General features: G+C 39.0%; 1 protein-coding gene and 1 long non-coding RNA gene across 2 annotated transcripts in view; one reads left to right on the top strand and one right to left on the bottom strand.

Annotated features, from left to right (window-relative positions):
• The first annotated feature begins 2,135 nt into the window (after nt 1-2,135).
• On the top strand, nt 2,136-8,047 carry LOC109308524. Its single transcript, XR_002100632.1, has 2 exons — nt 2,136-6,290; nt 7,920-8,047. It is a non-coding gene; the product is annotated as an uncharacterized LOC109308524 (long non-coding RNA).
• A 1,213-nt stretch (nt 8,048-9,260) lies between these two features.
• The window catches only part of ADAM22 (ADAM metallopeptidase domain 22), a gene marked incomplete at its 5' end in the record, with an annotated part of 198,603 nt that continues 191,103 nt past the window's right edge, over nt 9,261-16,760 (bottom strand). Inside the window, 2 exons of the mRNA XM_019532849.1 lie at nt 9,261-12,080; nt 14,123-14,246. Of these exons, the coding sequence (XP_019388394.1) occupies nt 12,060-12,080; nt 14,123-14,246 (145 nt within the window). The remainder of the gene's footprint in view (nt 12,081-14,122; nt 14,247-16,760) is intronic.

The raw sequence follows: 16,760 nt of genomic DNA, 5'->3' as shown, positions 1-16,760 counted from the left end.
CTTTCAATCCCAAACTTTGAAAGCAAAAAAAGCCTATAATCATCTCCCCCCTCCTCCTGAAACTGAGCCACTGCCCTGCTGCATTTAATGGTCACTGGATGGAGAACAGTACAATGAGGAAGTTTGCTCCATTGGGAGCTAGAGTCCATACTGGAGCCAAGGACTTTCTTCCCTTCCAGGCTGGCAGCTATTTCACTGAGCTACATACTCTCTAACTTGCTCTATTCCTTCTAGTCCTACATATTTCCTTGTTTTGGCTGCCCAGGGACCCAACTTCAAAGATATGCAGGAGAGAGGACTGCACAGTGCCTAGCCCTGTGGTTAGGCACTATCCAATTTAGGGCTATTGCTCCTTTTCTTTTCTCCTGTACCAGAAAATAGGTTACTAATCTTGATATGTTTCAACTTGATCTTTCCTTTGAAGCTTATATTATAATGCTATTCCATTTCTAGGGTACCTTTTACCACATTTAACATTCTCAGAAACTCGGTTCATCTCAGTACTACTAATGCTGAATATTTTATTTGAACTTTTATTATTTCACAATTTGATTAATGTTCCATTTGCTGGAAACCCTACTAGCTTTGTGGTTAAAACACCGTGTTGGGAAGTCATGGAGATAGATTCAAATCCCCTTCTGGGTTGAGGAGGTAGAGGTTGGAACCCTAGAGCCTAGACCTTCCACTTCCTGGACAAATGACCAAGCCAACTCAGCCAGTGGGACTGAGATATAGGAGGGTCCTTACCTCCTCTCCAGATTTCTATTTAGCTACATTTTCCTAACTTGTACATCCAGAATAGTTGTACATGCCCATGCCCAGCCACTGCATAGCTGACTGAACATGCTTAGTCTACATGCATACTCTTGTATCTACAGTACGGGGGTAATAATCACAACCAGTGTGCAAGTGCCAAAAACACCACCCATGCTGATAGCAAACGACCGTTTAGACACTCAGAGGGAAATAGAATTCTACCCCTGATGATTATATCAAACTGGGTCTGTTTATAACACAGTGAGTTAGGCACCAAATACAACCTTTCTTATAATGAACATTTTTAAAGTAAATTTACTTTAGTCCAATAGGATCCAAAGAGGACATCCATGTTGGTGTGAAGAAATCTAGAAAAATGACTGCCTGATTCAAGACCAATTAAGTCTCAATAGAAATCTTTTCCTTGACTTCAGTGGGCTTTTCTTCTGGTTCTTTGTGCAAGGGTCAGAGCTTCCTCTTTATCCTGTTTTGATCATGCTACCAAATGCAGAGACTTCAAACCACCTCCCCAAAACCCTACCACCACCACACGCTATTACCTTTTCCCTTTGAATTATCTTTTTCCTGGCACAACAATACTACAGGAAAGGGAGAAATTGCATGTGCTGAAGATGAGCCCGCATCCCCAAAAGATGAACATAGCATATTAGACATCTCAGTCTGGACTTTTGGGGCCTCAATATGTTGTGGTACAACATTTCACATAATTTATGTTGCTAGCTTACTCCATAAGACAGGTACAAATACAACTACCTGTAGGTGCAAAATTATGCCTGAAAAATAAAAGTCTGATTTAAAATTTCAATTTCATTGTGCATTTTGACTACTGTTATGTGGAGTTGTATGCAAAAATCTTACTTAATGTGTTATAATAATTATTGTGCAGCTAGTTTAATACAACATACTTATTTTGCAACTACAAAATGAGCACTTTTTCAGTGGAAGTATTAATGTTTGCATAGTCATTTGAGAATAAGGCTCATGACATAAAATGTTATTTTTGGAGCAGCCAAGCCAAGAAGCATATAATTTTATAAACAAAAAGCAGAAATTCTCTATTTTCTTCCCAGACTTCATTCCATTGCCTTAGTTATGATATGAGTGTAGACTAGCTTTTATGTTAAAAAAAAATACTGTAAAAAGAAAGCATAAGCCCACAAAAGTTTTTTTGTTCAATATACCTGTCAAAGAGCCAACTTGTGACTCAGTAGCTTATGTAGTCTAGCTCTGCATTCAGCTGAAGACAGCGGTATACCCATGAAGGACCTGTGCCCCCAGTGGCTGGGGGGGCACAGCAGCAGCGGGAGAGCGGCAGAGCTCCTGCAGACACCGCCAACACTGTTGGTAGTAGCGGGGGAGGGACCTTGACAAGTGCCTGTCTTTTTGCATGAGGTTCATCGCCACGCTCATGAGGTGCATGTGCACCCAAGTGTACCCCCTACGCATTGCCGCTGGGCATGCCTAATACTAAGAGTTAATACTTACTGAAATTTCAGGTTCTTGTAGTAAATGAAGATAGGGACGCATCTTATTCCTAGATAATTTGTTGAAAATGCTTTGCAACCATATCTATAAAATGAAGTCCTCAGCATCCAAGGGAATCAAGTTAATAAAACATTAAGGGACTTGCCTTTGCTTTGGTATTTTAAAATAATTTTGTTTTGTTTATCAGTCTCTTAAATACACATAGCTAAAGAAAATCCTGTTTTTATTGTTAATTTTATGACTTAATGTCATTATTGTGTATTCATAATAAAAGTGGTTTACCAGCATGTTATAGGAATAAAATTCCCCCAGCTTATTAGTCTTCTTAAACCAGTCTCTGAAAATTTGAGGACAGACACTCCACTTCAAACTCTCTGATCTCAAGATGCAAGAAAGATTTGGCTGGATTTTTGTTTTTGTTTTTAATTAGACCTAAGATAGCAATTAAACCTTATTGCCATAGGATGGTTATTTGGATGTACAAAATGTACCACCATTTAAGAAGACATAGGAAAAAACAAACCAGAGTTAAGGATTACCTACCAGTATAGAATGGGAGAGACAGCAAGCAGCTGTCAGGTACAAAATGACTGCTTTAAAACTGTGCTTCTGTCTCTGCCAAACTTAAAGATTCAAACCCCAAAAGGCATGCTGGGAGAAAATTTCAGAGCACAACTCTATGTCGTAGAAGGTTCACTAGAGATCTCAGTAGAGATCAGATTAGGAAAAGTGCTGCTTCCGTTTTGATTAGTTCTGGGTTTTAGAAGGGAAATATTCTGTCACATTCATATTTTTCTGGTTAGCTGCTTCCTGGCTGGAAAGAGAAACTAAGTCATCACTGCAGATACTTCCTCTGTAATGAAAACAAGGCATAGCAGGAGGTTACTATGTGGGAAGTTAGCACTATCATTTGCCAAGGTGCATCTGGAATGCTGAAGAAGCATATCTGCATTCCACTGCTTTCAATTAGGGACCACTGCCCTCAGCACCCCTGTTTAAGAGGCCTGTTAAAGCAGGTTGTACTAGTGTTAACCATAACAAAAAAATTGCAAAAATAAATGCACACAACAGTCTTTTTCATTGAAAGTCACTTTACTGATGTTACAATGTTAGTAACATTGAAAACCACAGGCATTTGTATTAAATACTCTCATAGAAGTGGATACTATGATGTTAATAAAAATGTGCGTGAATTTAGAAACCCAAATTACAATGGCTGTATTTTATAAAAAGCAATATTTTGTTTAGCTACAGGAAAGCCAGATCATTCACCTGAACAGCCTAATGCCTGTAATATTTACGACAAAAATATCACACTCAAAACTGAGGTGTTAAAATGTGCAGTGTTTCATTTTGGTGTTTGTCAAAATCTCATGACTACAACCTAGTGGAAAATTAGAAGGGTCTCAGGCAGCAAAGACAATGATGTAATGTCACATGATGACTTAGGCCAACAGTAGCCACACCCTAACGGTGAAACAAAATAGTCCTTGTCACTGTGAATGTTTTACTAGCAGTGGGTGGCATCAGCAATTAAAAGACAGAACTCCTTTTATATGGCAACTTACAAGATAAACACAAGCGCAAAACAAAGCTGGCAGAGCCAATTCATATGCACCACACCCAAAACGTTTCTGAGAACAGGTCAAGTTGGAAATAGGATTTTCTCCATCAAATTAAAAATTCTGTAATAATTTGCTATTTTGAAAACAAGAACATTTGCATTTGTGCAATAGTTAAAAAAGGAAAGTACTAAAATCTATATAAAACACTAAGTATTAAGATAATCTTATAAGAAAAACAGATTATAAATTGACAGTTTGAATATGCACCAGACTGTATTCCCTAACATAAAATACATATGTTGTCTACACAGACAATGAGCAGGAATCCATGTACTATTACAGTGTGATATATTAGCACTAACTGTATTACAGCCTTACTTATTATATGGTTATCTGTTAGCACCTCTGTACTTAAAGGTTGATCAGGCCTATTTACAAGGATTTGTAACTTGGTTGTAAAAAATAGACTCTACATGCTAAAGCTGGAATAGATAAGGTCTTAAGGCCTCATGTTAGGTTTGATTCTTATTTAAAAACTTCATTTTTAAGTCAGAGGGATGTAGAAACAAACAGAAGGAAATTAGTTTGCTGTTCTGATTTTTATGCTCCTGTAACTCAAACCAACATTAAAAACATTAACAACTGGATTTATATCAGACTCCTGAGTTGCCAGTACTCCCTTTCCAAGGGCCAGGCCTGTCAACTCCCTCTTTTTTTTTATTGCCCCTATTCTTCTTCTTCCTTTTCTAACTGGTGGCAGTCAGGACTTGTTCTATCTGGTTTTAAACCTGGTTGGAACTGTTGTCTATACCATTTTTGGGGATTGGGGATGGTTTAAAGAAGCCAAATTGTTTTAGCTGAATTGCTTTTAAAACTAGATACAAAGTTTCCCCAAGGTACAACATTGCTATGTCCTGAAATGTCAATACTTGTTTCTGCTGCCTTTTTCAGACAGCAAAATTATGATTTCTGTGGGCCTTTTCCAAGCAGTTGTCAAGCTTTTGTGGAACTGTAACTGGGTCTGAGAGCTATTTGCCCATGGTTAAGTCTCAGTTACACAGGCTGATATCCACTGGCGATGCATAGGAGGTGCATACGGGTGCACATGCACCCCGAGATTGGCCGTGCACCCCCTGGAAACGCCAGCCGCGAAACTGGAAGTGACGGTGGAAGTGCACTTCTGGTTTCACCACTGGTGATTTTGGGCTTGGCGATCAGCCACTAAGGGACCCCGCCTCCCCCAGTCAGTGATCTGATACCCCTAGACTCAGGAGGCACCAGTTGCCCATACCAGCAGGCAAAACTACCAGGAATGTCACCAGTTATCAAAAGTGTTTGACTAACCTGCTTTTAAAAACTACCAGGAATGGAGAGTCCACAACCTCACTAGGTAACCTGTTCCATTCCGTAAGCACCCTCATAATTAGAAATTTCTTCCTAATATCCAACCAAATCTTTGTCACAATTTAAGACAGCTAACTTGTTGTCCTGTGACCTATGGCTACAGAGAATAGACTGTCCTCCTCAGAATCATATTTGTGTCTCACTTCTGTATTCTTTCCAATTTTTTCTACATCTTTCTTAAACTGCAGTGCCCAGAACTGTTCAAAAGATCTTAGCTGAAAGGCTGAGAAGTGGCCTTTTGAGTTCTAATTGAGGTCTAACCAACATTGAGTAGAGTAGTGCTATCACCTCCCATGCCCTATATACAATACTTCTGTTAATGCATCCCAAACTTACATTACCTAATTTTTGGAACTATATCATTTTGCTGACTTAAGTTGAGTCTGTGATCTACTATGACCCCCACATCTTTCTTGGCAATACTAATGCCTACCAAATTATCTCCCATTCTCTACTTTTGCATTTGCTTTTTCTTCCCTAAGGGTGGCACCTCATATTTGCCTTTACTGGATTTCATTTTGCCATCCAGAGGTCAGGTCTCCAGTTTATCAAGATCCTTGTGAATTCTACTCTAATCCTCCAAATTGTTTGCAATTCCTCACAGTTTTGTTTTGTCTGCAAACTTGATCAGGAAGCTCTCCATTCCTGCATCACTGATAAAAAAAACAACAACAAAATCCATAATAAAAATGTTAACAATGAACTCAGGACACACCTGGCACCCCACCTGAAACCTCCTGCTATCTGAACATTGTTCTGTTTATAGGTATACTTTGTGGCTACTCACCCAATTATTTATCCACCTAACAGTAATTTTATGTAGCCCATGTTTCTCCAGTTTATGAGAATCTCATGTGGGACTATATCAAAAGATGCTCTAATTGTATTATATCCACTGCATAGCCTTCATCCATCAAACTAGTTAGCTATCAGGTTGGTTTGCATAATTTATTCTTAACAAGTCCATGTTAGCTGCTAGTGGGCATATCTACATTTTTATTAGTACCTGTATATCGGTTGTGTCAGTTACATTTTAATTGTAACCACAGTCTACTAAAGGTAATGACAGGTAATAATGCACCGTAATCAGTGCTACTGCACATTAGCACAGATGAACATTTTTTTGGTGACACTACTGTGCATTAGACTAAATCTACTGTGCATTAGCATGGGGTCTGCCAGCCACACTAATGTACAGTAGAATTAGCCTTCTGTGCATTAAGTCTCTTGTGTAGATGCACCCAATGATCAAGACAGTCTATAATTCTGCTGGTCCTCCTTTTCCCTTTTTAGATGGCCACTAGTTTAGCCCTCCTCAAGTCTTCTGGGACCTTGCCTGTCATCTATGATATAGCCAATGGCTCTGAGATTTTTTCAGTGCTCAGGATGAATTTTATCAAAGATGTCATATAGTACAAGTGGGTAAGGAACTAGCAAATGGGAAACCAACAACTAGTCGTATCTGACTGGAGGGAGATTCCTACTGAAGTTCTTCAAGGATTAGTATCAAGAGCAAACATAGTATTTTTAGTATTGCCAGTACTCAGGAGGATTAGAATACTGCACAGGAAGAACTGAATGACTTTAAAGACTGAAGTAATAGAAATGGGACTGTGAGCTACCAATGTGATATGGCTGTGAAGAAAGGTAAATGCTATCCTAGATTGCACCAGCCAAGGTACTTTCTGCGGCAAAGGGGAAGTGCTAATGCTATTGTACAAGGTACTACACCTCTTCTGGCATTCTGCATACAATTCTGGTCATCCATGTTCAAACAATAAATGTTACTAGGCTCTGCAGTCGCCCAGTCATCACCCCATTTACTAGAGGACACTAATAATATAAACTTGGTTTGTTTGACCTAGTTAGACAAAGATTGAGAGTAGATATGTTGCTGTTATGAATACAAGACAGGGCAAGTCACCAAGATAGCTTTTCTTTATCCTGCTGGCACAGGGACAAACAAGCATAAACTGTCCCTGAATAAAATTAGACTGAAAACTAGGAAAAACTATTTAATCAGAGGAGTTAGTACTGCATTTCTGGGACAGTCTTCTATAAGACTAATGAGAGCTAAGAACCCCAGCCAGTTCTAAGTTGGGGACTCCAGGTTCAAACCCGGTGGGGGGACACAAGACCATTCCTGCTTCAGGCAAGGGGTTGGACTAGATGACCTCTTGAGGTCCCTTCCAGCCCTACTCCTCTGTGATTTCTATGATTGCATGATGTGATTCTTACATTTGCAGGGGACTGGACTTAATGATGTGAGAGGTTCTTTCCAATCTTGTATGTAATTTTCTTATGGTTGGAATGAGCCAAAACTATTATATGGACATGGCTGGGAAATCCTGTAATTGTTACAACTTACATGCAGAAGACAACAACAAGACACCCCAGCCACAGCCACAGCCACTGATTGGAAAAGGGAACAATACCATGTGCTGTCAGAAACATTAACAGCACATTAGACATACTTTGGGTCTCTAAAAACAAAGTTCAACAACAAGGAAAATACAAATTTGATTAGAAGTTGTATGAAAACTGATTATTCCTTGCTCCGGTTTTGAAAACAGTTGTCAGTCTTGTGTGGCTAGTCTTAGCTGAGTTAATCTACCAGCAAAGGAGAAGCACAGGGAACGGGACTGGATATCGGTTGTCACGCTTACATTTTAACCACAGTCTACTAAGGCCCACTCAACACAATAAAATTTGTTATACACAAAGAGCCTGATAATACATCATCTGGCTGGTTCAAAGTCACCAAGGACAAAACAGTTAAATCATTCAGATTATGTACTCAGATATGTGTTCACATCTGATAAGAAATGACTTTAGGTCATGTACACATCATAGTTATACATGGGAATACTCTAAAATTAAAACATCAAAGTCTTTTTTTTAAAACTAGACCTACTTATTTGTTTGAACACAACATATTTACATGTAAATTTAGATGTACATCACAGGCACTTCTGATGAACTGTACAAAGTTGTCCACCAAAAATCTGGAGTACAGATTACTCAGGGCATTATCTCTGTGTGGTTGATGTGATTCCAAACAAATCAGCATCAGCAAGTAAGCTTTAGTGACAAGAGTTGTGGCACTCATTACAAAAGTGAGCAAGAGTGGCACAGTGACAAATCACAGTTTGGATGCAGTTCCTCTTTTCCCATCCTCAACATTTTTGCCATATTACTTTTATTTTAAATACATGGGGCAAATCACATCGCCTTTTGAAAGTACTAAAGCACTGCGCAGTACAGGTGGTTACTGTGCCATGCTCATGGCACACAGTTAGATGTCGCTGCTATGTCACTGTAATGATGAACTACATCGGGAGAGCGCCCCACTACGGTGACATAGCTGGTGATCAGATGTAGACCTGTGTGATTGCTACGCTGCTGTAGTGCACTGTACGGCAACGTAGCTTGTTGCTACATCACCACAGAGCAACATGTAGATGAGCCCATGATATTCTTAGGCCACCTTATGAAAAACAGATACCTGGTTCAACAGTAGCTTGTTTTACCAGTGAACAAAAGCCCTTTAAAAAATCCATGTGAACAAAGTGGTGACCTCTCAGCACTCTTGGTCAATGGGTATCTACACTGCAACTGGCATGGACTGGTACCTTTATAGCAAGTCTTAGGAAAAAAGCCAATAAGCCAAATGTACTAGGTTTACTGAATATTATAGATATTCCAGTTTTGGACTTCTGAGCTGGGCAAGGCACTGCAACTGACACCACTCCTGCCTGTGCTGTAGCCACTGTGGTTACAAAAAGCATGGCAATCTCCAAAACGATCTAGCTGGCATCTTTTGTAAGTATTAAACTTAAAACAAAGCAAGCTATGAAACACTCCTCTTCTGGTTTAATCTAATCAATCACTTTTGTTTTTAGAGGGCCATACAGCCCTACATATTCCAGTTTTTTTGTATAATGGCTTCATTTATTTTCTAGATCACTGTCATGGTGCATCATATTCCTCCAGAGTAGATTTCACAAAAAACAAAGTTGATATTGAATGCTAGGTGTTTTCACTCTCTAGCCCACCAAAGTGAAAGCCACCTTTTATTTAATTTAAAGTTAATGCTTACAACTAGATTACCAGTCTCTGCATATTTTTCAAAATTCAGAAATGTCTGAAATTACACTACATGGAGTTGTATAAGCAAGTGCTATGAATGAGTGACATCAGAACAAGAGAGGCTGCAAGTACAGAATACATTAAAAGTGTAGTCATGAGAACAATTCATTTTCAAAACAAGAAGCTATGAATGTTACAGAAACCGCCACTGTCACAGTCAGTTTCATCTGTCAAATCTTGCTGCTTCTTGATCATGGGGAAATGGAAAAGGAAATAAGAAAGATAATGTAGAAAATATACACAAAATCTAACATGGTTATTCAAAATTACATGCAAACTTGTTTTCCAAACAAATATCAGAAAAGGCACATGATAAACATTTCAGATACGAAGGACGTAATACTAGCAGGAAGGAACAAGCCAACTTTCAGACATGGGGTCTGTCATTTTAACATATAAATGTCATTATTTGGGTGAACTGCTTTAAGCCTGATTCAAAGCCCACTAAAATCAACAGGAAGACTCCCAAAGACTTCAAGGGGCTGTGGATCAGATCTCAATTCCATGAGTGATGAAACTGTCTGCAATACTGCCATCCTTGTCCTACATACAAAATAAACCTTTGCAAAATTAGTGCAGGCAACTATTTAGTCTGCATCAAATAGCAAACTCTCTGCCCAAAACCACTGCACTTGCATTCACTTTTTCAAATACTCTACAACCATATTCTGCTCTCATTTGTATTTGTCATCATTTCAAAATACTTACCAAAATAATGACCTGCTAGGCCAGTTTTGTGTAGATTTAACCCAGTACACTGTCCTATGCATAAAATATAGTATTTCTATTATCTTACATACTTTACAGATGCTGACATCTTTAAAAAATGCTTAATTTAACCTTCACCTAGATTTGACTGTCTTTAATCAAAGAGAAAAATTGGTTAACAATAAAATAAATTCAGGTACATTAAAAAGTCTCTACTGGTAGGGTCACTTACTAAAGAAAAAATAGGAAAGAGGTAGAAAATTCAGAAACTCATGGGGGGTTTTTTCTGTTGGCTATGCGTTTTAATATCCCATACTGAAAAATATGTATTATTCCGCAATGGAGTTACTACAGCTAATTGGTTACTGTCAGAGAAGTACTGACAGGAGGAGTTGTTTTCTTTTTAACCTACTTAAAATGGCCATGTTTATTATTACAAGAAAATTTACAACCAAAAGACCTTGGATGTTTTACAACATCCTTTAGGTCTCTCATGGAATTGTAAATGTATGTCTGACATACCCTCCAGTGCTTAGCATACAAATGACTGGCAGTCTGGATAATGCCATCTTGCTGAGGAATTTTACATGCAGGATAGCATCTCCTTTGTAATGGATTTGTCTTTGTCTCCACAGTTTGATGGGGCTGGATCCACTTGCATTCAGCTCAAGGCCCAAATTAATTGCAAAGGAGACATAAGGGACTCTACACATAAGGTACTAATACACCATACAAGTGATACCAATAAATGTAATTGGCCAGTTGCCAAGCTTTCAGTTACTGTGCAGCACAAGATCACAAGCTGTACTTTGCTGTGTGATTCCAACACATATTTTGAAGTGCTTTATTACATATACACAATAAATCTGCCAGATGACCACCAATACTTCAGTAACCACTTCGAAGTTTTCCCAAGTTTCTTAAACAGTTCCCATCATTCTTAATTAAAGATTCTGGCTCTGGTTTTCATAGATTTACACCACTGTTAATGAGAAGAAACACAAACTCATCATTTCTACCAGGCAATTTGTGTGTGCTGGTTTCTTAGATGGTGATTTAAGACAAAATGTCATTGTATTTTTTTCTTTTTTGATTCTAGTAACTAATATATCCCAGACATAACTTCCCATAACAGAAAGGGAAACTGTAGATTTTGCTCAAACACCAGTTTCTGAGAAGACACATTTTCAGTACTGTATTTCCAAAGCTGTCTGCTCATAATATTGAGAACATCTGAAGTGTGATGAAGTTACTCATGACTGTTTCTTTAGGCACTGGGCAAAATACTTTTGTATAACATCTTTTTTTGACACTTTAAAATGTTTACATATATACAATCCATATACTGAGATTATAAACCCGAAAAGTAAAAAAGATGCAATTCCTGTTTGTTTGACGTTTATGTCGAATATTTGCCCCTCAAAGCTTAAGATCCTGTAGCAAAATCCTATATTTCTTACTCCTGCATGCTAATTTCTATTACAGTATGTTGTTTATCCCTTACATGTGAAAAGGAAAGAACAGAGGGTTCATGCACACAGCATAAATGGTAACATTGGCCACGTGTTTCAGAATGCTAAATTCTGAATTCAATTTTGCTATTATTTGGGACTGCATTAAACCAACGAAAAAACCTCTTTTATTTGGGACTTGTAAATTAGTTTTAATTGTAAATCTATGTGTATCTGTCATGCGGAATAGTCTTGTCACATCCAGTCTATTTATCCCAGGTTAATTTTTTTATGTTTTCAGCTGTTCTTTACACAGACTTCATGAAATCTGTTCAACAGCAAAAAGACTGGCTTTATTAACCCTGGTATACCAGAGGAGGTTCTGTCTGTGATCACTGGCATCTCTGTTGTTCTTTCAAATTGTCTGAAGAGCAGATGAATGTGCAATGACTCAGTGATGCTGAGTTTCTACAAAATTGGAAGTAAACAGTTCTGATGTTACCCCAGGTAAACAGTGGGACTAAATAGAAGTCTCCCATAGCTAGAACAGGAAAAAAGAACACAAATATACATTACTGAAGTTACAGTAGAATGTCTGAACAATTTTAGATCATAGTTTGGATATCACATCTCTTTTGCTTAGATTACACAAGGTGTGCTATTTGGTCTTATCCTAGCCTCCAGTGGATATCGGCTCATATCACAACATCATCAAATCATCTGGAAGACTTCAGCAGAACTGCGGTCTGAGCAATAAAGGACTAGGACTGGGAGAGTAAGAGTTTAATGGAAGAGTCTACTTAACCATCAAAAGCTTATGCCAAAACAGTTTACTCACTATTCATACAGGTCACCATAAAGTCATAAAATCATCATAAAGTCACCATAACTGATTCTAGAGAAAAAATATATCTCTACATTTTTTTACCTAACTCTGCTCAGAGCTTCTTCAGTTTAGATCAGGGCACTGGGCTACGGCAACCCTAGGCTTGGGAAACATAAGTGTCACATAACCTCTACCCAGGACCTCCTGAGCATATATTGACAACATTTTCTGGAAGCAGGACTTTGGCCATGGTTCTCCTGCTTTACCTGTAGCATGTTAGGAAATTAGATCTATGTTGTGTCAGGTTTGAGGGTAGTCTTATGTAGAGTTTAGATTATGGTTTTACAGGATGGTTTGGATAGGGAGGAGGTTAGGCAAGGGGTCAGATTAGATGACTTCTGGATGTCCCTTCAGGCCTTACTTCTCTTATGACTCTTCTGCAGCCCTCTCCCTATCAAGTACTCTGACCACAACTCTGATGAAGAACTTCTGTGCTACAGCTCCAAGAACCACAGCACAGAATTTAGGGTCAGATGACATGTTAACTGTAAGAAATATGAGGTGGTGCTAGGAAGCACTGATCAGTGGGCATGTCTACACAAGACATTAACTGCTCAGTAGCCTAATAACACTGTGCAGTAGCATGCCAGGCAAAAACCATACTAATATACTACTGTTAAGTAGTATAAGCCTACTGCACAGTAAGTGTCACTAAAAACCCATGCACCAGCATTAATGCCCAGTAGTGCGAGTTACTGTACATTGATCTAGTACTGGGTTAACCAAATACTAAACTTAATGTGCAATAACTATGGCACATTAATGAACATGTAGATAGGCCCAGTAGCATGTTAGCAGGCCCTCTCTAATGTGTACTGCTCAGACCTGCTGTTAGACTACTGAGTAGGAACATGGTTAGGGGCTACAAGTCTCCTCTGAGCCTGCCCAGGGAGGGGGAGCTGTTTCCCCACAACACTTGGGTCACCCCCTCCACCCTCTGATCACCCTCTCTGCCCCACCAAATTGCCTCTTCCCCTGTCCCTTAAATTACTGCCCTGTCACCCTGATCAACCCAAGAGTGGTGGTGCCAGCAGCAGTGGCAGAGGCAGCCAAGGTGGGTTCCCCCTCCCTGCCTGCCTCTCAGGCTATCTGCAGCAAGCACCACCTGCATGCATCTAGATCCAGACTTGTAAATTAGTTTTAGATCATTTAACTCAGGCTACCTAGAAGCTCACCAGGGGAAAAAATGGGGCAGGGAGCTGCCTGGCAGCTGTGGGTGTTCCTGGCAGCTCCCCATGGGCCCAGACTGAGCCAACACTGCTCCTGCCTACCCTCCAGCTATGGGGGACAGGGGAGATGATCAGGGGCAATTCAAGGGGGTGAAGGATCATAATCCACCAGCACAAATTAGAGAATCACTATGGAGCTGCTCTATTGTAGGAGTTCTATGTACTTCCAGGATTACAGAGAAGAAAGAAAGCCTCCCATTATTATTCTCAGGTAGGCTGAGTTCCCCAGACTCCCTAAGCACTCTGGTCTGTCCCGGCCTCCATCTTCACCAAGGACATCCAAGAAATTAGGCCTTTCTCCGTCAGAGTTCACCTCTGGGAACTGTGTCAGTTCTTTTCTTGTTTGTCTGAACAGACCACCTATGTCTTGTTTAGCTTTGGGCAATCAGGCCCTGTATTATCCTTTTGAAAACTGATAAAATCAAATCACTTCTTTCTGACTAAGCATACAAAAAGAGAGTCACGTACCCTGGCACTTTGCCTGTTAGCTTTTTTCTCCTCATCTGGAAGCGGAGGCATCGGGTATGGGTATTTTCTGCTGGAGGCAATAGATCCAGTGGATGAAGATGGAGACTTTGCAGGAGACAGAGTCCTGAGATTTTGAAACACATAACATAAATGCAATGTTTCTGGGCACCAGCTTCAATAGCAGCTGTAATTACTCTTTAGCTTGATTCAGACCAAATAACTGCATATTTGATTATGGTCTCATTAGAGAACAAATCCATTCAATATGTATCTATTTACGAAATGATGCTCTATCACTCAAATCTTTACAATTCCCATTAAACTGGAAGGAAAACTTAACATTCCTTCTTGACTTGCATTATTATAACTTCTTATAAAAATAATCCCCATTAAAAGGATTATATCATCATTGTAAAATTAACAAACCAAATTACTTATGGAATAAGCAGAGAATATAATACTGAAATGACATTATGACCTCTAAATATAAACAATATTAATATTAAAGCTCAATAACATCTACCCATGGGTGAATGCACGGGATAAACAGTGAATTTTTTTTACAGGTTTTATACAGTAAGATGCTAAAGTATCAGTGCATCAGATATATCTATCACTCTTTACAGATAATATATTAATTTACACAAAGTGCATGCAAACTGTTAGTTGTGAAGAAACAAAGGCAGATACAAAGTGCTAACAACAAATTATTAGACATGCAAGCATCATACAGTGCATATTGTTCCAGCCAAAGAAAGAGTCTGATGAGAATATACAAAAATGGACTGATTAATCAACAGCAATCAGCATTTCTGTACAAAGTGAGTAGAGTAAGCAGTAGCAAGTAAATGTTTGTATCACATGAAAGGCATTCTCTGCATGTCAATAAGGCTATGGCTGTGTTGACTGAAATTTTACACCTAGAAAAACCTCTTACATTTCTGTTCACTTTTACCAAATCAAAGAACCCTACTGGGCTCCATACCTGGACCCAGGCAGAGATAGACTGGAAATAGAAAAGCTAAATTATCATGCCTCCTTTGCTTCATTTTACAGACAAAAGGGCAGATTTTGAACGGGGTCGCAGGCTGGGTCCCGTCTATGCATGCACACATCCCCATGTATGTTTTAAGCACTCTTACCTACATGCTCCAGTTCTCAACTTTGCCTAAGGAAAACATCTTTACTGAATTTATGTGTGCAAGTTCTCTAACGCTGCACACGCACACAGTTTGACAATGTGGCCCACAGTGATGACATTCATTAATATCACTGAAGATGAAGTCAAACAGAGACTACTCATGGTATATACAGCACTATACTCAGCAGTCACTATTTGTAGGGTTGAGTTTTTTATAGACTAGAGACAACCACAGCCAAATGTCTCTTTTTAGTCTGGAATTGTCTCATGGCAACTCAGCCATCTGTTTTGTTTATAACTCATTTACATTTAAACAGGTTTTTTTAATAATTGTTTTTGTTTCTGGCTAGGCATCATCGTTACTGTATCTGCAGTTCCCTGTAGCAGCACACTCCTATCTCCCATACAATGACTGATAGTAGTCATGAACAACAAGGTGTCAGTGGAAATTACGATAACAATTGTTGAATTAAATTAACTTGTGTCACCAATAACCTAAGTTCCCATGCTGTAATCCAGGGGTGGCCAAACTTTCTAACCCTTCTAGCCACAAACCAAAATCTTGACAAGCTGCAGAATGTATACTTTTTAAGATGAGAGCAGGTCAGATTCTGCACACCGTGCCCAGCATAAATAATAACTGGTCATTACATGACTTTCTCCAAGGGCTTCATTTAAACCACTTGGGAACCACTGTAACTCATAAGCTGTCATTTGGCCACTCCTCCTTCAGTCTTTAAGGTACATTTTATTGATGTAATAAAATGGCATTTTACTGATAGATCATGGTTGTGCCAATACAATTCCTCAAGAGGTTGATGGTTACATCTTCAGCGAGTGCATTTAGAGCACCCAGAAAGGTGAAAGAGCACAATAATCAAATGTTCTTAGCAGGACAACTGAAAGGAGCTAATGCAATTTCAAATAATGTATTTGTGTGTGCAGCATCACAAACCTAACTGAGCACAAAACAGCACCTACAAAATGACAGGCTATATTTAAAAATCAGGAGAAAGGCTCACAGCAACACACTGACCAATATCCCTTTGCTCACTAATATATATCTCCTCTAATCTATGACCCCATTTGTACTGATAAGAGTTCAACCAGTGTTTGTCCACTTCATCCGAAAGAATAGGGGCCAAAATTGAAAATAAAGAGAACTTATCTTTCAGTGATGATGAGACCAAGACAAAATAATCATAGGGTTCATAGGTTGCTCATACACTGTGTAGCAAGGGTAAAAAATCTTTGTTTTCTTTTAAAAAATGAGGTAGGAGGTATGTGAGAAGAAAGAATGAGACATAAGCTGTTTGTTTTGGATTCTTAAGTCTCTATCACAGAATAAATTGTCTGTCATCTGATTATCTGTGGCCAGATTGTATCTCGTACTTGAGAGTGTGAACAGGGAGAGGGAAAGAGTAAAAAGAAACATCTTTCATTCTTAACGCCTGGACCAGGCACAAAGCACTCCCTCTTCTCCACAAACAGCTCTCA

This window comes from Crocodylus porosus, unplaced genomic scaffold (genome assembly GCF_001723895.1).
Source record: "Crocodylus porosus isolate Cpor-Errol unplaced genomic scaffold, CroPor_comp1, whole genome shotgun sequence".
NCBI classification, from domain to species: domain Eukaryota; kingdom Metazoa; phylum Chordata; order Crocodylia; family Crocodylidae; genus Crocodylus; species Crocodylus porosus.
This window is presented reverse-complemented; position numbering and strand designations above follow the sequence as displayed.